Genomic DNA, 20824 nt, shown 5'->3' on the forward strand with positions numbered 1-20824 from the left:
GCCTTAATTAAGGCACAGCCCCAGCATTTGCCTGGTGTGAAAATGGGAAACCACGGAAAACCATCTTCAGGGCTGCCGACAGGGGGATTCGAACCCACTATCTCCCGGATGCAAGATCACAGCCGAACGCCTCTAACCGCACGACCAACTCGCCTGGTACGTAAATATGCAGGATGTACGAAAGATGCCGTCTTATATTAATCATTGGTCGTAATGATGGAGATTAGGACACTTAAAATGACGATAGGAACCAACCCTGTAACTCACAATTTTTATCTTGATGCAACTAGGGCAAGTAACGTAAAATACCGAGTGAGTTGGCCGTGCGGTTTGGGTCGCGTAGCTGTGAGCTTGCATTTCGGAGATAGCGGGTTCGAACCCCACTGTCGACAGCCCTGAAGATGGTATGCCGTGGTTTCCCACTTTCACATCAGGAAAATGTTGAGGTTGTAAATTAATTAAGGCGCTGGTCGCTTCATTACCACTCCTAGCCCTCTCCTATCCCATCGTCGCCGCAAGTCTTATCTGTGTCGTTGCAGCGTAAAGCAAAATTCTAAAAAAAAGTCATTTTAAACTATATCTGCGGTCCAAAAACCCCTTGAAATGCCTTACAAGAATCCTATTGGACGCCATTTTAATTTTTCTGATCCTCTCCATGACTGGCTGTGATCATTGGGTGCCATTATTTGTACATCTTTTAAGTAATATTTTCATTATTTTTATTTGCACCTCCCATAGGATAAGAGACATATTTATATAATGTACTGTATGTTACCCTACACGACTTCACTTTGAATTAGCATGTCAGTATTAGGACATATTAGCAGTGCGAAAGTTGGATTTAGTGTAACTGATATGGAATTGGTTGTGTGTGTGTGTGTGTGTGTGTGTGTGTGTGTGTGTGTGTGTGTGTGTGTGTGTGTGTGTGTGTGTGTGTGTGTGTGTGTGTGTGTGTGTGTGTGTGTGTCTCCTGTTTCTGTTCGGGGCCGGGTATGAAGTCAGGTGAATATTCGTAGCGAGCTTTTGCGACCAAATGCACTTCCTAACATCAACCTCATCAGAGAATTTAATGAGATGATATGATATTAGGAAGGAAGATGGTCAAACCCGGTGTTGGTACGTAGCTTACTTCTGTCAAAGCATCAAGAGGACTATTCAAGGCTTAATATCTCCATCCGACGGACGAATCACCATGAACAGCATCACATGCCCACAGTCCATATGAACACTGCAAAGAGGTTTTCCGTTGAGTCCATGCTTTTGGAACGCAATCTAGTGATTATAAATGAATTTGCAGATAATGATAGAACTGGGAAGCTATGCTTTTAATAGATTCGAAGTTCTAATATAGGAGCTGATAGCTACAACCTTAGGTATGGTTCATTCCAGATATTTCTTACACCTGGAAAATTGTAAGGTGGTGGCTTATGGTAAATCCTGGGTAAAAAATCTCAGTAGTAGGCAAAAATAACTATAATCAATTATCATATAACCTACAACTAACACAAATGATCAATTTCCGTTCTTAGAAGTAGCCTATGGAAGGAAGATGACTTCTCAACAACATAGGTACAATTATCACTGATTGAAGTTATATTTTTCTGCACAATACATTGAATTCTAGAGGGCTACCTAGCCGAGGCAGTAGGCACGTGCTCTGTTCACACGGAAGGACGTGGGTTTTATTCCCCGTCAGGAAGTCGTAAATTTAGAAATGAGACTTCTGGAGAGGCACACGAACCTGATGTTCACACTCACTGCACAAAAAACGAGTAACATGTGAATTTCTGGTGCTGGAGGGGGGGGGGGGGGGTGGGAGGGGCAAAAAAAGCTGACCACTTCGACCGATTTAGTTGTAAGGTTACGAATAGTGGAAGCATTTACCTTCCTTGAATCAATCAGTCATCAATGATCTGCATTTCGGGCTGTCGCCCAGGTGGCAGATTCCCTATGAATTGTTCACCTCACATTACATTAATTTACAATTGTTTACCTTGCTTTTACTTAAACATCTGCAACGAACTAGGAAATGTGTCGAACGTTTCCCTTGACAATTTATTACAATCCCTTACTCCTCGTCCTATAAATGAATATTTGCCCCAATCTGTCCTCTTGAATTCCAACTTTATCTTCATATGATCTTTCCTACTTTCAAAAAACTCCAATCAACCTTATTCTTCTTATGTCATTCCACGAAAACTCACTACTTACAGTTCGAAACATACCACATAGTCCAGCATCTCTTCTTACTTCAAAGTCTTCCGAGCCCAAAGTTTGCAACATTTTAGTAACACTACTCCTTTGTCGGAAATCACCCAGAACAAAACGCGCTTTCCTTTGAATTTTTTTCCAGTTCTCGTACAAAGTAGTCCTAGCGAGGGTCCCGTACACTGGATCCGTACTCTAACTGCGGTCTTACCAGAGACTTACACGCCCTCTCCTTTACATCCTTACTACAACGCCTAAATACTCGCATAACCACGTGAAGAGATCTGTAACCTTCCTTATCTACCTCGTTTCATTATTACCCCAATGAAGATATTAACATCGAGGTACTATCACCCCCATCAACACAATAATTAAAACTGAGGCGACTTTTCCTATTGGTGAAACTTACAACTTGACTTTTCATACTGTTTACATCCATACCATTGCCTGCTGTCCATCTCACAACATTGTTTAAGTCCCTCTGCAGTCGCACACAATTCTGCAACTCACTTACTGCTCTATACAGTATAACATCATCCGCAAATATCCTTATCTGTGATTCCAGATCTTTACTTATATATAAGAAAACATAAAGTCCCACTTTACTGACTTGCAAGGCCCCCTCCTCTTAATCATTTCAGGATCAGATAACGATCTACCTACTCTAATTCTCTGAGTTCTATTTTCTAGAAATATTGCCACCCATTCAACCACTCTTTCATCTAGTCAACTTTCCCTCATTTTCGTCACTAATCTCCCATGATCTACACTATCAAAAGCCTTGGACAAGTCAATAGTGATACAGACCATCTTACCTCCAGAATCTAAAATATCTGCTTTATCTTGCTGGAGTCCTACACGTTTGGCTTCACTGGAATAACCTTTCCTAAACCCGAACTGTCTTCTATCGAATCAGTTAGTATTTTCGCAATCTAGTGTAATATAATCAGAAATAATGCTTGTCACCCTTTCCCCTGTACACCGAGGCAAGTATTGCAACTCTCCATTCATTTGGTATAGCTCCTTCATGCAAACAGTAATCTAATAAGTATTTCAAATTGGCACTATATCCCAATCCATAGATCTTAATATATCCCCAGAAATTTTATCAATCCCAGCTGCCTTTCTACCTTTCACTTTTGTACCTTTTTATAAATACTTTTATTTTCATAGGTAAATTTCAGTATTTCGCCAGTATTAGTCGCCTCCTGTATCAGGACATTATGTGTATATCCAACTCTCTATACATATTGCTGACTGAATACTTCTGCCTTCTGTACGTACACGCATATACACTCCTTGTCCTTCCATTCCTCGCGAAAATTAATGTGACCCCCAATAATGTTTGCCATCATGTTATCATTAGCTGACTTTTTCGCTGAATTCAATTTCCTTCAATCTCTCCTTAATCCTACAACCATTCCTAACACTATTTCCTTCTAGTCTGCACTTCCTCCTTAATCTCATTGGAAATTGATGCCAAATTATCAATATCCATTCTTAGAAGTGACCCATATGAGTAAGATAGCTCGTCAGTAACAGAGGTACAATTATCACTGATTAAAGTGATCTTTTTCTACACAGTACATTGAATTCTAGAGGGCTACTTAGCCCGGGCAGTAGGGACGTGCTCTGTTCACACAAAAGGACGTAGGTTCTATTCCCCGTCAGGAAGTCGGATATGTCCCTTTCTCCAAGGGCCTTCATAATCCGTACGGAGATGGCTCCTGTTTTTTGTGCACTGAATTTCATCGGCACTGCAATTTGTGGGGTAACGATTTAACGATATTAGAAAATCAAGAATGCATTGTTAGGTATCAACTAGCGCCAGACTTCTAGATCTGAATATACCATCGAAACCTGTTTATTTTCTCAAATTTAAGGAGCTCGGCTACTTTGGGAGACTTCGATGTCTATAGGCTCATCCTAATTTATCACTTCTAAAAGCAAGATTATAACAATTTTATACATTTGAAAGTGGCAGGAGTCTCAGTAGAGAAGTAACAAGATGCTTTTTATCTACTAATTATGTACTTGTATTGCCATAAATCATGTTGTTGTTTTTTTTGCAAGTTGCTTTACGTCGCACCGACACAGATAGGTCTTATTACGACGATGGGACAGGAAAGGGCTAGGAGTGGAAAGGAAGCGTGCATGGCCTTAATTAAGGTACAGCCCCAGCATTTGCCAGGTGTGAAAATAGGAAACTACGGAAAGCCATCTTCAGGGCTGCCGACAGTGTGGTTCGAACCCACTATCTCCCTTATACTATGATACTGGCCGCACTTAAGCGACTGCAGCTATCGAGCTCGGTGTTGCTGTTTATTGTTTGGATATTCAGTCCATAGACTGGTTTGATGCAGCTTTCTATGCTACCATAATCTGCACTAATCGTTTCATTTCTACATACCTTCTACATCCTACATCTACTATAATCTATTTGCCATATTCATGCCTTGGACTACCCTACCATTATTACCACCTACACTTCCTTCAAAGATTAACTGAACAAGTTTCGAGTTTCTTAAGATGTATCCTACCATTATATCCCTTCTTCTGGTCAAATGTCGTCAAATCGTTCCCTTCTCACCATTCGTCATTCGATCTGCCCATCTAACATTCAGCATTCTTCCGCAACACGATCGTTCAAAATTTTCTCATTATCACGCTGCCCCTATAGCATTAAAGTTTAACCCACTGGTAAACTAAAACACATCTGCAAATAATAGGAACAGCAAAAAAAAAGAATCACTCTTTAAAATCTGTTTACTCTATAACAATGTGTACAGATCGCCTTGTCCAATTAATGTGTACAATACTTACATTTACCATGCGACTCGTGATACAAACATTTCAGTTTTACAGTCTACTTTACGTCGCTCCTACACAGAATAGGTCTTATGGCGACGATGGAACAGGAAAGGGCTGGAAGTGGGAACGAAGCGACCGTGGTCTTAATTCAGGTACATCCCCAGCATTTGCTTGGTGTTAAAATGAGGAAACCGCGGAAAGCCATCTTCAGGGCTGCCGACAGTGGGACTCGAATCTACTATCTACAAGTTGATAGCTACGTGACTCAAACCGCGCAGCCAATTTCTCGATACAAATATTTTAAGTTGCGGTGCGTTCAATTACTGACAAGCGGTGGAAAGATGAATGCTGGCACGCGACATAAACAGAGATTTCTACAGGGAACGATTCCACCTAACCAAACAAATCAACCATCAGTTCATCATAAGCTTAGCTGGTAATTCTAATTAGGATACTGTACACATTTATTATAATCTGTGGAGTTGATGGATTCTCCCCAGCTAGTATGGTGAAGATTTCTCCTCAACAGGACAAGTAAGAGAGAGCGAGGAATTCCTCCACCTCTAGCGGACAGCTACAGAGAGCGTGAAAATAATCGTAGTTCGTGCCGGCAGTGAAGGCAGTCTCGTAGAAGACACATTGCTTGTTTTGCAATCTAAATCTACCAAAGACTGCCACAAGGAAATGGATAGTGATAGATTCTTCAAGTGGTTCGAAGAGCAGTTAATCCCCAATAAACCTCTTAAGCCATTTATTGTGATGGACAATGCGAGTTATCGTTCCCGCTAATTAGATAAACCACGCACATCAAATAGCAAATTCTAGTGCAAATTCAGAAGTGGTTACGAGAAATAAGCGTTCAGTATAAACTGCGAATCAGAACATAATAGATAAAATTGCAGTTGACCTAGTGTAATTCGATTACCTCCGAACAACTGCGAATTTAATTTTTCGATCTTGTATGAACTCAAATTAAAAAACATTGTACGAAAAAAGGATAAAAAATTGAGCGTGGGACTCGTATTACAAATATGTGAAGATGCGGTAGAAAGATTAATGCCTGCACGCGACAGAAACAGAAATTTCTACTGGGAAAGAGACCAGCTAACCGACAAAGTCGCCGGTCACTTCATCATAAGCTTAGCTGCTGATTCTGAGTAGGATACTATGATCATATAAAATGGAACACCCGTCCACTTCGTCGTAGTAATGCGAAAAAGGTAATGTAAATATTTTACAGTTGGCATATATTAATGTTTAGCTTACTATGAGTTGTTAGTGGATATAATACGATCATTATAATCCGGAAGATCGTTTAAAGACATTTTATGATTATGATTATCTTAAACAAGCTGCGATTCTCTCATTTTTCATACCACGTGTGTCAACAGAAACAAGTTTGTAAAACCTTTGATAAAGACGTTGCTATGTTAGTACATTTCTGTACTATTTTAATCATTTGATCGGTGTATACAGACCGGCATTAATTTTTTAAATGATTTAAATATAAGATATCAAATTCGCTATACAGAAAGTAGAATTGCTACTTCTAATATGTTTTAAGACACCGGGTAGCTCCTGTCCGCGTCCCGTGAGCCTTCTTTGAACACGAAAGCTGGAAGAATCCAACAACTCTCCAAACGGACTCTAACCGTTAACCCATGTCTGCATAATTGAATTGATTACTTGAGAAAATAGGTTTATTGAATAAAATACGTTAAAAATTATGTGTATACATGTGTGTGTATTGTATGTATTCCCATCCGCCTCATTGTAAGGGTTTTACTGGGACCTTGAACATTTTCTCCTGACATATTGTTAATAGGCAGGACAAACAGTATCTGAGGAAAGGAGACTCCGTGGCTCTGGGGGCAGCACGCCGTCTCTAACCACTGGGTTCCGTGGTTCAAATCCCGGGCTTTATTCATTCCATCACTGGCCCGGTCGAATGACTGGAAACAGGCTGTGCATGTTCATTTTCATACCTGAGGAACTTGAATAACAGGCATGACAAAACATTCTCTTGGCGTTTCTGATAACAGGAAGTGTCATGAGTGATATTGTTAAAACGGACAATGTTGGAAAATGTTTCGGATTTTGCCCTTAATTTTGTTGTATGAAGGGAAATTTAAAGATGAAACTTTTAATGTTCGTCAGCTTTAAGTAAGCTAATGTTTTTATGTTTTTGCTAGCAAGAGTTTATTTATTTGAGAAATCACACATGTCAAGTAACTTTCAGTCCCCATAGGCCTGTCACTCTTAAAACATATTTTTCAAAAATGATCAGAATTATTACAAAAGATCTGTTAATTGGCATAATATCCAGACACAAATTCCAAACATTATAAGCTATAGGCAGTTTTTTCCACTTTTCTCAAAACTAGTAGTAGTGGGCACGTGTACATTCTCAAATTACTCATTCAACTGGTTAAGCGCTCACATCCTTTTCTCATTGTTACAGGGTCGAACTGCAGCGTAGTTGGACGTTATTTTCGACTGCCTAAATTGCGATAGAATTGAGTCAGTATACATTTTACCGGCACGTTAAAGACAACGTTCTTAGGACTTTAACACGGTACTCCGATGCCTTTTTGAAATCCCATAGTCGTTGAAAAGATGTTAAGCACGTAGTATACTGTAGTAGTGTACCATTTTTATTGACTGTTAACCAATTAAATACTCCAAAAAGATAATATGTTCTTTTTCAGGAAAGAGGCCTGGTAATTATAGAGATATAGAATCTGGCCATGGTGGTTTAACGGTGTACAACAACGGATCACTTTACATCCAGCGCTTACAAGAAGAACATGAGGGCTACTATCTCTGTGAAGCAGTCAATGGTATTGGGCCAGGTCTAAGTAAAGTCATCTATCTTACAGTCAATGGTAAGTTTTCTTTCTCCACCACTAGGATTCTCTTGCTCACTGTATTAGGTAAGACGGTGCCTGTCCTCAGAACATGACACCTATCAGAAAAGTTGGGAATATTTCACATCGTATAAATCTAAACAAATTACCTTTTCTGGAAACGACTATTATCGCAGCACACAATAACCTTCGGAATTGAGAGAACGTGCTTGTAACTTGCATGTGTTTCTTATGTTAGAGATGAGGTAATAACTGCCTGCAGTAGGATCATTGAATACATCGCGGAGATGAACAAAATCGCTTTCTGCTCCGACCCAACTCACCCGGTCGATCAGTACATCCATCTTGTATCTCCAGTTTGTCACAGGCGAGTCCCGGTCCCATATCCCACTTACAGTATTCATCGACACTAGCGATTAAATGTAGAGAAAAATTATCCTATTTTCTTGAAATTGATATCAGAGATTCTAAGTATATAAACTGTGGATTTCTGGCATAAAATAATTAAAAATTAATATCTGGAGTAAAAGACAAATTACAAAATTAACATGCTCTTTTTAGAACATGATATCTCTGCTCATATTTAACCTAAGGACTCATTGTTGGTGGAAATTTCTCTGCATTAGGTCTAAATGTAAAGCCCTTCTTACTGGCCTTTTTTTCCATAAATTATTATATTTTTCTCATAGAGAAGAAATGTTAATATTGTTTGGGCTAGACCCTTAATTTCAGTATAATTATTTTATTCTCCTATACAATATAGCTGCATTATTCATTTGTATTTAAGTTTTTAAATGAAGCTAATATCATAATTCTAAGTGGACATTTCATTTGCCCAATATGACAAATAATTTTTTAAAATATGAGAAAATCATTTAAATTTGAGGTACGTATTTAGAGTAAAGTACTTTCATTTTCTAGTCTTAAAAACCTCCTGCTGCATAGGTACCTTTATCACGTATTTTATATCAACCTTGTGCTTCCCCTTCGCCCGTATCTCCGACGTTCTTTCTGCTCCGAGATGCACTTCTTCAAAGCCAGATTGAGGTGCTACCTACTCCGGGCACTGTATACTTGCCAGGAGTGATGTAATCCTTCTCCAGGATGTCCAATTCTGACGTACTGCCATTATCAAAGTGGAAAATACTGTCCATTACTCCGTGCTGTAGGGTTTTCCGTCCTATGTGCACATTTGTTTGCAACGTTACCAAATCAAGCCGTTGAACGATTCGATAGTATTCTGTGTTTTCCCATGTAAACATTTCGCCTGCGTGTCAGGGGCGATAAGTTTCCCATACACAGGGTTCATTATGCGTACAGTTTCTAGTGGTAAACCATGCTTATTTCTATAAGAATCGCGCGTATCATTGGCTACTGCCCTCTGAAATGGCCACCAGCTCTCTAGACCACCTGGGCACTTGCCATGAAGATTGAGACCATCACTGACACTTAGATAAAACAGCATGTGCACCGATAATTTAATTGAATGTAAATAAGCTAAACAGCAGTAAAATATGTATGATATATACGTTTCTGGAACTAGACAAACCACACCGAGGCCAATAACTCTGTATGGAAACCTTTCTTAAAAATGACTGTAATGGAGTGTCGATGAATACTTTAACCGGCAGCCGTGGTGGATAGTGTAATCTCGTTCATCCAAGCAAAGAGGGAAAGTATAACATCTTGTGAGTATAGTCCTAAGATAGTACATATTAAGGTATTAACGATATGGCTTATTAAGTTTGAAACAAACAGGAAACTGCGAATATGGCAATATCTTGTTAGGAGACTACGTTACTAATTTCGAAGTTAACGAATGCAACGAAGTTTTCTGTTTAATTTAGTCCAAGATCACAACCCAAAAAGCTCAGAGACGGTGGTAGACACTAGAGGAAAAGCAAGCTGCGGATATCGTTAGATGCAACTATTGGAGGACACTCAAATCACAGGCCTAGGAACTGGATCGTTTCTTTCTTCAAACATACAGTCTTTTCTTGCGCAATTTTCAATTGAGAATCCTTTACGTTTTTTATCATTTTGCTTGTTCAGCACTGTTGCAACCGCTTCTAGATTCACTTGGAGTAATAGCAAATGTATGAACGAATTGAAGCGAATTTTCTGGAGAAGGGAATTTTCCATTTCATGGACAATTCCCCTTTTCTTCATTTACGTAGCACTTGGAGTCTACACAACTACGGGACTCATGGTGTGCACAACCTCAGAATATGGGAGATCTAAAAGAGTCACGCAGATCTACCTACTTGCTAGGGGTTTCGCTGCCGGACGAAGAAGTCGGGAATGAGTGCTGACTCGGTTTTCATTTCTAACTTACGCTAATTTAGAGGCCCTTAGAAACATTTCTGGCCGATCGGTAAAATGTGCTTATGCTCGAAAATGCACTGCTTCCTGCTAGAATAATTGTGGAGGAATTCCATTAAACGCACTAAGATGATTCTTTTAGCATTTGTTTACGTAACAGGCAAATTAAAGGAATGAAATATGCTAAAAACTTCCATGTAGACATCCTACCAGTGATTGTTTCCCGCATAGATTAAAATAACAATAGCAAATAATAAATGTTGCCCTATTTCAAAAAAAATAATTCTGTTCATAAAAGTGACTGGAATTTCTGATCGGTAATATATATATATAACTAACAAGATACCCGTGCTTCGCTACGGTATTATACTGAAATTTAGAATTGAATGCTTATTGTTTTATATATAATCCGCCGAAATTCGCAATCTGACTCGTTTTCTGAGAGAATCCGCCAAAATGCGCGATCTGAAGCGTTTTCTAATAGATTACGGCAAGTTTCCACCCAATTTTCAATCTTTCTTTCCAGCAATCGATTTCGTACTTCCCGGGCTAGGTCCAAGTATTCCACCCGGTCAGTAGGGTCCCTAAATCTTTGCCATCTTTTCCTATAAGCATTTTTAATATGGATCAAATCTTTCAGGAGATCCAGCGTGGTGTCGTCTTGGGTGCCTTGGCGATACTGAACCCGCGGCCGGACATGATTCTTAGTCATTACCCGTCCAGGACCCGTTACCAGCGCGGTCCGCATATTTGACGACGGTCCAGAACATTATTATTATTATTATTATTATTATTATTATTATTATTATTATTATTATTATTATTATTATTATTATTATTATTATAGATGTTCTGGCCCCCATAGCAAGATGCAAGACCGTTGCTTGGCGATAAATTACATCTGCAGCCATTGTCATTGTTGAGAATGTGACCAGCACCATTGTCGCGCGTAGGCAAATGTGCGGGATTTCTGGCCATACGAATGACATACTTCCGTGCATTATTTACCTTATTATAGAGGTGAACAATTGGACAGTCAATTTCATTCCTATCGTTTATTTCAAATGTGTTTACATTTTTATTTATATGCCAGGAGAATCTACTATAATCTAAGAACGTTCTCCGATGATAAAGATGGCTCTTGAAAACGAACCCAGGAAAGATTAAAAATGATCGGTTTATGACCAGAATAAGTACATCGAAAATCTACAGCCTGTTTCCAGTCATTCGGCAGGGTCAGGAACGGAATGAATAAAGCCCCCATCTAGCGGCGACGATAGGAAATGTGCCGACTGCCGAAACCTGTCGCACTCCTCTGGGGCAATGATTAATGAATGACAAATGAAATGAAATTATATTGGATAGTGTTGCTGGAATGAATGATGACAGGTAAAACCGGAGTATCCGGAGAAAAACCTGTCCCGCCTCCGTTTTGTCCAGCACGAATGTCACATGGAGAGACCGGGATTTGAACCACGGAACCCAGCTGTGAGCGGCCGGCGCGCTGCCGCTTGAGCAACGGAGGCTGCTTATAAATACATTATCTACAGTAAAATCAATTGGTCTCACCTAATTTTACACCCCACCGCCGTTAAGTTTATTTACCCCCCCCCCCCAAAGAAAACCTAAAAGAAGGCGTGTTTCTTCATGTTTAAAGGAGATTACAAACACCGATGTTCACGTCTATTACCTTCCGTTTTGAGATAAAAATAATTCACATTTTTTCACATTCACACTCACCCCCGCCCCTCCCACCTAAGTGAATTTCTCGGCAAAAAATACTTGTTTCTTTAATAGTAAAGGAACTTCTAAATACCAATTATCACGACTCTAACTTCTTCAGTTTTTGATTTATGTGTCCTCATGAAAGGAATTCAACTCCGTTTCACTCCCGCCCCCCAAGATGATCCCCCCCCCCCAAAACGGATCTTTCTTTGTTTTTAAAGGAGAACCAAATACCAATTTTCACGCCTGTAGGCCCTAACAACTTTATTTTTATTACATGTATGTATTCTCATACAATTAAGTCAATTCATTTTTCAATTCTTTCACCTCCCCCCCCCCCCCCCCACATTCATTGGATTTTCCGAGAATACGTGTTTCTTTACTTTCAAAGCAGATTCCAAATATCAAATTTCTCGTCTGTAACATCTTCATTTTTGAGGTAACAGTAGCCTAATTAAAAGAATTCAACACCATTTTCAGTCTCTTTTACACCCACCCTCCACCCAAATGGTATTTCCGAAAACTAAAAATACGCGTTTCTTTATTTTAATACAGATAAAAAATACCATTTTTCACTTCTGTAACATGTTAAGGTTTTTGAGATATAGCCTACTATATAAATTCAAATTTTAAAATTTAACCCCCTTTTTAGTTCGCCGTAAGAGGAGTTTCCAAAAACAAATCACCTATGTTTCTTTACATTTACAGCAGATTCCAAATACCACTTTTTGCGTCTGTAACATTCTACGTTTCTCAGATATTTTGTAGATATAGTCTTTCAAAAAATTCACCCAAGTTTCTCACTCCTGTTTAACCGCCATTAATTGGATTTTCCAAAAACAAAAAAATACGTGTTTCTTTATTTTTAAAGCAGTTTTCAGTTCTGTAATATCTTCAGTTTCTGAGATATATGTATCCTCATTAAAGGCATTCAACCCATTATTCACCCTTTTACACCCCTTCTATTGGGATTTACAGAAAACAAAAAAATACGTATTCCTTTATTTTAAAGGAGATTCTAAATATCAATTTTTACATGTGCGAACTTTTAAAGCTTTGATATATCGATATATTTATTTTAAAAATCCACCCCCTTTTCACCCTCCCCCCCCCCCACTATTTGGATTTTCCAAAAGCAAAAAAAAAGTTCCTTTAAAGGGGATCCCAAATACCAATTTTCAGGTCTGTAATATCTTCAGTTTCTGAGATTTAAGTATCCTCATTAAAGGCATTCAACCCCTTTTTCACCCCCCCCCCATTGGGATTTCCCGAAAACAAATAAATACGTGTTTCTTTATTTTTAAATGAGATTCTAAATACCAATTTTTACATCTGTATACTTTTAAAGTTTTAAGATGTAGAGACACTAATTTTAAAAATTCACCTCTCTTTTCGCCCCCATCATCTGTATTTTCCAAAAACGAAAACAATACCTGTTTCTTTATTTTTAAAATAGATCCAAAATACCAATTTTCAAGTCTGTAATATCTTCAGGTTCTGAAATACAAGTAGCCTCATTAAAGGCATTCAACATATTTTTACCCTTTTCCACCCTTCCTATTGGGATTTTCCGAAAACAAAAGAATAAGTGTTTCTTTATTTTTAAAGGAGATTCTATATACCAATTTTTACATCTATATACTTTAAAGGTTTTGAGATAAAGGTACACTCAATTTAAAAATTCACCCATATCTCAAATCTGAAGGTAATAGACGTGAACATTGGTGTTTGGAATCTCCTTTAAACATGCCTTCTCTTAATTTTGGAGGAGGGGGGGGGGTAAATAAACTTAACGGCTTTGGGGTGTAAAAGGAGGTGAGACCAATTGATTTTACTGATCATAATGTAATTATAATGAGCCTCCGTTGCTCAGGAGGAAGCGCGCCGGCCTCTCACAGCTGTGTTCCATGGTTCAAATCCCGGTCACTCCTTGTGACATTTGTTGTGGACAAAACGTAGGCGGGACAGGTTTTTCTCCGGATACTCCGGTTTTCCCTGTCATCATTCATTCCAGCAACACTGTCCAATATAATTTCATTTCATTTGTCATTCATTAATCATTGCCCCAGAGGAGTGCGACAGGCTTCAGCAGCCGCCAGAATTCATATTGTCGCCGCTAGATGGGGGCTTTTTTTCATTCCATTCCTGACCCTGTCGAATGACTGGAAACATGCTGTAGATTTTCGATGTACTTATTCTGATCATAAACCGATCATTTTTTATCTTTCCTGGGTTCGTTTACAAGAGCCATCTTTTCCTTCGGAGAACGTTCTTAGATTACAGTAGATTCTCCTGGCATATAAATAAAAATTTATACACATTTGAAATAAACGATAGTAATGAGTTTGACCGTCAAATTGTTCACCTCTATAATAAGGTCAATAATGCACGGAAGTACAGTATGTCATTCGTATCGCCAGAAATCCCGCACACTTGCCTACGCGCGACAATGGTGCTGGTCACATTGTCAACAATAACAATAGCAGCAGATGTAATTTACCGCCAAGCAGCGGTCTTGCATCTTGCTGTGGGGACCAGAACATCTATAATAATAATAATAATAATAATAATAATAATAATAATAATAATAATAATAATAATAATAATAATAACCTAAACCCAACTGATATCACCCACCCTAATAATGATAATAATAATAATGTTTTGGACCGTCGTCAAATGTGCGGACCTCGCTGGAAACGGGTCCTGGACGGGTAATGACTAAGAAGGCAGTCCGGCTGCGGGTTCAGTACCGCCAGGGCACCCAAGACGACACCACGCCGAATCTGATTTCAAATCTGAAGACCGTGTTACTCTATCACGTCAGATTTTGAAGATGCTGACAAAGATTTATTTTTCATGGAACAGCGTTCATCGAGAACAGTTTTCATAGTTTTCGTTATTTTTCATGCAAAGCCGAATATTATCATTTGCTTCTTTATTTTCAGTGGCAGTGGAAATTATGGGGTCCATATGTTGCATAAATTCACCAGATCTGTTTTGCTACGTGTGAAGCTATGTAACAGACTAATCCAATATGTGCCACTTACAAATAAAACCTTAGCTAAAGCCATATTCATTAGTACTCCATGTAGCAATCAATGCTATGGCGAAACTTCTGTCTGTGAGGTGGTTTCCTTGATACAATGTTAAACATACGTGAATGGTTGACGTCGTATAACACAAGAATGGTGGGTGATAGAGACAAATGGTTTGCATATTTTGTATCAACATGTTTCAGTTGTCTTAGAACGCGTGCTGGATACTGAGATAACCACCGAAAGTTGATCAGTCTAATTTAAGGTATAAAAATACTGTAACCAATTACATAAATAAGTATCACAATAATTTTCACTACAAAGGTATCTTAATTGGTACTGTGAAATACTGGTGTGAAACGTGAATTTGACTTGTTAGTGTTTCAGAGCTCAAAGTTTGAAGACCCCAATCGTTTACAATATTATTTATTTAAAGAATGTATGTATGTATGTATGTATGTATGTATGGATTTTTTTGCTAGTTGCTCTACGTCGCACCGACGCAGATAGGTCTTATGGCGACGACGGGATAGGAAAGGCCTAGGAGTTGGAAGGAAGCGGCCGTGGCCTTAATTAAGGTACAGCCCCAGTATTTGCCTGGTGTGAAAATGGGAAACCACGGAAAACCATCTTCAGGGCTGCCGACAGTGGGATTCGAACCCACTATCTCCCGGATGCAAGCTCACAGCCGCGCGCCTCTACGCTCACGGCTAACTCGCCCGGTATGTATGTATGTATGTGTGTGTGTGTATGTATGTATGTATCAGATGAAAAATTAGATGTAAGGCTTTTCCGGCGTTTGCTCTATTAACGAGCATTTCGTCGTAGGTCTGACACTAGACTCTTCAGAGTGGGATGTGTCAGACTTTACCCACTGATGCTGGGGTGTATGCAGCTGAACTTATCAGAAGCCTTTTATTAGGCACAGTCTGATAACTGCATACGGGAGATAAGACTCCACAATGGAATTAATGCCTGCCTAGCAATTCCAAATGGAAATTCTAAGTTCCCATGGAGGGAATTAGATATTTTTCACCAATAGAGCATATCAAAATCAGATCAAAAATTAGATGTAAGGCTTTTCAGGCGTTTGCTCTATTAACTCACCTGCATACACCCCAGCATCAGTGGGTAAGGTCTGACACACCCACTCTGAAGTGTCTAGTGTCAGATCTATGACGAAATGCTGGTTAATAGAGCAAACGCCTGAAAAGCCTTACATCTAATTTTTGATCTGATTTTGATATGCTCTATTGGTGAAAAATATCTAATTCCCTCCATGGGAACTTAGAATGTCCATTTGTGTGTGTGTGTGTGTGTGTGTGTGTGTGTGTGTGTGTGTGTGTGTGTGTGTGTGTGTGTGTGTGTGTGTGTGTGTGTGTGTGTGTGTGTGTGTGTGTGTGTGTGTGTGTGTGTGTGTGTGTGTGTGTGTGTGTGTGTGTGTGTGTGTGTGTGTGTGTGTGTGTGTGTGTGTGTGTGTGTGTGTGTGTGTGTGTGTGTGTGTGTGTGATCTCAGACCAAAAGATGGCTTGGTTTCCAGTACTACCACCATCAGCTGTAACAGGAAATCTAGGCGTTACTGAAAGTGCGCTCCAGGGAATTGAAGAGTGAGCTAGCTTCCTGTCGCTTTCTTCACTCAGCTAGTGGGTGCTATTACATAAAGGTCGTCACTTCCACTGAAACATACACAACAAACGATTCTGCAGGCCATATTTCCTCACCATTTACCACATGGATTGGCTGCGTTAGGAATAACGTTACTTGCCTTGCTCACACCTGTCACTTTCATAGTATAAAACCCGAAGAGCAGACTGAGACGGTTGATGAAAGTAACAGACTTGTTCTGGCACAAACTAGATATGGATGTGAGTTTAAGCATAATTGATGTGGCTAAACTGATAACTACCGGGCGAGTTGGCCGTGCGGATAGGAACGCGCAGCTGTGAGCTTGCATCCGGGAGATAATGGGTTCGAATCCCACTGTCAGCAGCCCTGAAGATGGTTTTCCGTGGTTTCCCATTTTCACACCAAGAAAATGTTGGGGCTGTACCTCAATTAAGGCCACGGCCGCTTCCTTCCCATTCCTAGGCCTTTCCTATCCTATCGCCGCCAAAAGACCTATCTGTGTCGGTGCGACGTAAAACAAATATTAAAAAATATTGATAATTAGAATCAGTTCATATAAATTTATTAAACTTGACGAAGTAATTACGATAATTTAATTGTACGACTGGATTATTACAGTACGTAACACAGAGTGTAATAGGGTGTAAACATCTACATCAAGCTTTTGCGGCAGCACTAAGGAGTAACATCATCCTGATAAAATTGAAAGGCTAGTTCCGTAAGGGTTTAAAGCGCAAATCTTCAATTTTAATATTTCATCATATTCACGTTCTACTGACATTTCTTGAATTTGCTATGGGTACATCAGATATCGAAATGCTATAATAAAATAATATTAAAAATGATCGGTGCTCACAAGACGTGATTTTGACCACAAGGATTCTGACAACCCGTGGTAAGCACATAAATATGATTGTAAATAAAGGGTACAGATCTCTGCACATGGTTATGAAGGTATTTAAGGATTGTAGTAAGGATGTAAAGAGAGGGCATATAAGTTTCTGGTAGGAACCCAACTAGAGTACGCTTCCAGTGTATGGGACCCTCACCAGAAACACTTGATTCAAGAACTGGAAAAAATCCAAAGAAATGCAGTTCGATTTGTTCTGGGTGATTTCGGACCAAAGAGTAGCGTTACAAAAATATTGCAAGGTTTGGGCTGGGAAGACTTGGGAGAAAGGAGACGAGCTGCTCGACTAAGTGGTATGTTCCGAGCTGTCAGTGGAGAGTTGGCGTGGAATGACATTAGTAGACGAATAAGTTTAAGTGGTGTCTTTAAAAATTGGAAAGATCACAATATGAAGATAAAGCTGGAACTCAAGTGGACAAATTGGGGCACATATTCGTTTTTAGGAAGGGGAGTTAGGGATTGGAATAACTTACCAAGGGTGATGTTCAATAAATTTCCAATTTCTTTGCAATCATTTAAGAAAATTTCAGGAAAACAACAGATATGGAACCTTTCACCTAGGCGACTGCCTTAAATGCAGATCAGTAGTGATTGATTGTGGTAAGTAAAGTCATAGGAAATAAGAGAAAGAGAAAATCAATGCAGAAAAAACTCAATATGAACATGACAACGTATATTTCGAATTCAGATGGGGAATACACTCTCCGATGTTCAGATTTAGTTTGCAGACAATATTAAACTTTACAACACGTTAAGAGGAGAGATAGATTAATCTGAGTTTTCTTCACCAGTGTCAGTCCATTGTGCGGCAGCAACATCCAAAATACCATCTCGGTGTTTAGCAATGCTCAGCATTACCCACGTTACTTGTGTTTTTCACGAGCAACGCAACGGAGCAAGTCTTCCATATTTATGTGCGTCATATAATTTGTCATGATGTATTTTGTCATATATCTCAAGCAGATAATGTTGACTCAGTGGGCTCGTAAAAATAATTGGCGGAAAAATATTCCACTATAGGCTATGTGTAGGTAGACTACAACTTTGCATACCAAAATGGGGCATAAACAATACATAAATATACACGATGTAGTTTGTCCTCTCTAGAGCGGTTGTTTCGCAGTAATGTTATGTCATACGTTCATGAGACCTACTGCGTTATTCGGTATTTCTTTGGGCCAGAAACGTATCTTATAGAAAACCATCCTTTCCCGGAAGCCAGTATAATAATAAGAAGAAGAAGAAGAAGAAGAATACATATTTGATGTAATCCATTTAATAAAATAAGGTTTTAAATTTTGTACCATGATAGCAATTTTCTTTACTTCAGTGATGTATTACCCCTTTTTCTTAAAAATCCCAAATTTTCAGTACACTATTTTAAAGCGTCCCTGAAAAATAAATGACAAAAATTATGTTTACTCCATCTGCACAAAACAGATAACATTTAAAAATTGAGAGAACCCACAATGATATATCTGTACCTTACGATTTTATGGAACTAGGTTGAATTAGCGATAGTATTTGCTACCTTTGCTCCATTATTTTCTTTGTTATAAGCTGCAGAAGATACCAACGTCTTACAAACGGCAGGTAAACTAATGAATTGTACACTTATATCATTGAAAAACGTGATGTTTCTACCTGTCAGTAAAACAAGACAATGATATTAGAGATTTACAACTGAAATTATTCATCTTCAGAAAATACTCTTTAATGCTCATTACGGAACATTATAATTATTTTGCAAAATACATACTTTCGCGCCCGCCTCTGTGGTGTAGTGGTTAGCATGATTAGCTGCCAACCCCGGAGGCCCGGGTTCCATTCGCGGCTCTGCCACGTAATTTGAAAAGTGGTACGACGCCTGGAACGGGTTCCACTCAGCCTCGGGAGGCCAGCTGAGTAGAGGAGGGTTCGAATTCCACCTCAACCATCCTCAAAGTGGTTTTCCGTGGTTTCCAACTTCTCCTCCAGGCAAATGCCGGGATGGTACCTAACTAAGGCCATGGCCGCTTCTTTCCCTCTTCCTTGTCTAGTCCTTAAAATCTTCCCATCCCCACATGGCCCCTGTTCAGGATAGCAGGTGAGGCCGCCTGGGCGAGTTACTGGTCCTCCTCCCCAGTTCTATCCCCAACCCACAAAGTCTCACGCTCCAAGACACTGCCCTTGATGGGGTAGAGGTGGGTTCCCCCGCTGAGTCTGAGGGAGAAACCAACCCTGGACGGTAAATGGATTAAGAAAGAAAGACTTAATTTCGCGAACTCTTTCTGCATTAATTTAATGAAGCTGAAGACAGCTTGATGGCACTTTAATTTTGTGCTTTTTATTTACTACCAAAAAGACATACCTTGACGAAAACACGAGCTTGAACCAACCACAGTATACTAATGCTATGGACAATGCTTCTAAATGATTAAGTGCAATTCCCCATCTACTCCATTTTAACACACACTACATTCCTTTCCCTAGTAGGCCTACTTGCACGAAATTTGTCTATTCTAGGCCTAAGATGGAAAGTGGTATTAAGTCATATTTCAGAGTGATGAACCCTGACGAAAACCACTTTAAGGTTACAGGACCATAGAGCAATGATAGTAATAGGACGTCCACTAGGAAACGCTTCTCTCTATACTCTTCTCGATGCTACTCCATAGCGAAAAGGCCTGTGGTAGCTAGGCAGTAGCGTGAATGACCGTTTGATGAAAGAACCTTGGGGAAAATGGGGGCCGTAAGCTGTACTCTCCTGCTGCCACCTAAAGTAGGTTGCATTTCCATATCTAATAATTTATTGGTTTATTATTATTATTATTATTATTATTATTATTATTATTATTATTATTATTATTATTATTATTATTATTATTATTATTATTATTATTATTATTATAGTCATAGTCATATGAGGTCCACCTAACATCTCTCTTTGCAATGATTTCAGCGCCTGCATACTTCCCCATCAAGCACAAGAATCAAACAGTCCGTATGGGAGCTAGTATTAGTCTCCGCTGTGAAGTGCATGGAGACCGACCCCTTAAGATGCTTTGGCGGAAAGCTGGGTCAACTTTGGATCCCGCCACCACAGATTACAGGTGAAACATTCAGTCTTTTAAGATATTACGGTAAAAACCTCACTGATTTGGACTCCAAATGTCTGGTATTATATTGTTGTTTTCTACTTTTTCCATGAGAGAGCACCACGCAGTTCTTTAATCCCAAAAATAGTTAGATTAGGTACAACCAATGACATGCATAAGCAAACTCTTTAATCTCGAAAAGCATTCTAAATAGGAATTAATGTCCAACAGTAACATATG

At 39.2% G+C, this 20824-nt stretch overlaps 1 protein-coding gene across 1 annotated transcript in view; it reads left to right on the plus strand.

Annotated features, from left to right (window-relative positions):
- LOC136863786 (cell adhesion molecule Dscam2) overlaps positions 1-20824 on the plus strand; it is a 1545364-nt gene that overhangs the window by 1148596 nt on the left and 375944 nt on the right. The window contains exons 14-15 of the mRNA XM_068226091.1: positions 7728-7904; positions 20449-20599. Coding sequence (XP_068082192.1) covers positions 7728-7904; positions 20449-20599 — 328 coding nt within the window. The remainder of the gene's footprint in view (positions 1-7727; positions 7905-20448; positions 20600-20824) is intronic.

Source organism: Anabrus simplex, chromosome 2 (genome assembly GCF_040414725.1).
Source record: "Anabrus simplex isolate iqAnaSimp1 chromosome 2, ASM4041472v1, whole genome shotgun sequence".
NCBI classification, from domain to species: Eukaryota; Metazoa; Arthropoda; class Insecta; order Orthoptera; family Tettigoniidae; genus Anabrus; species Anabrus simplex.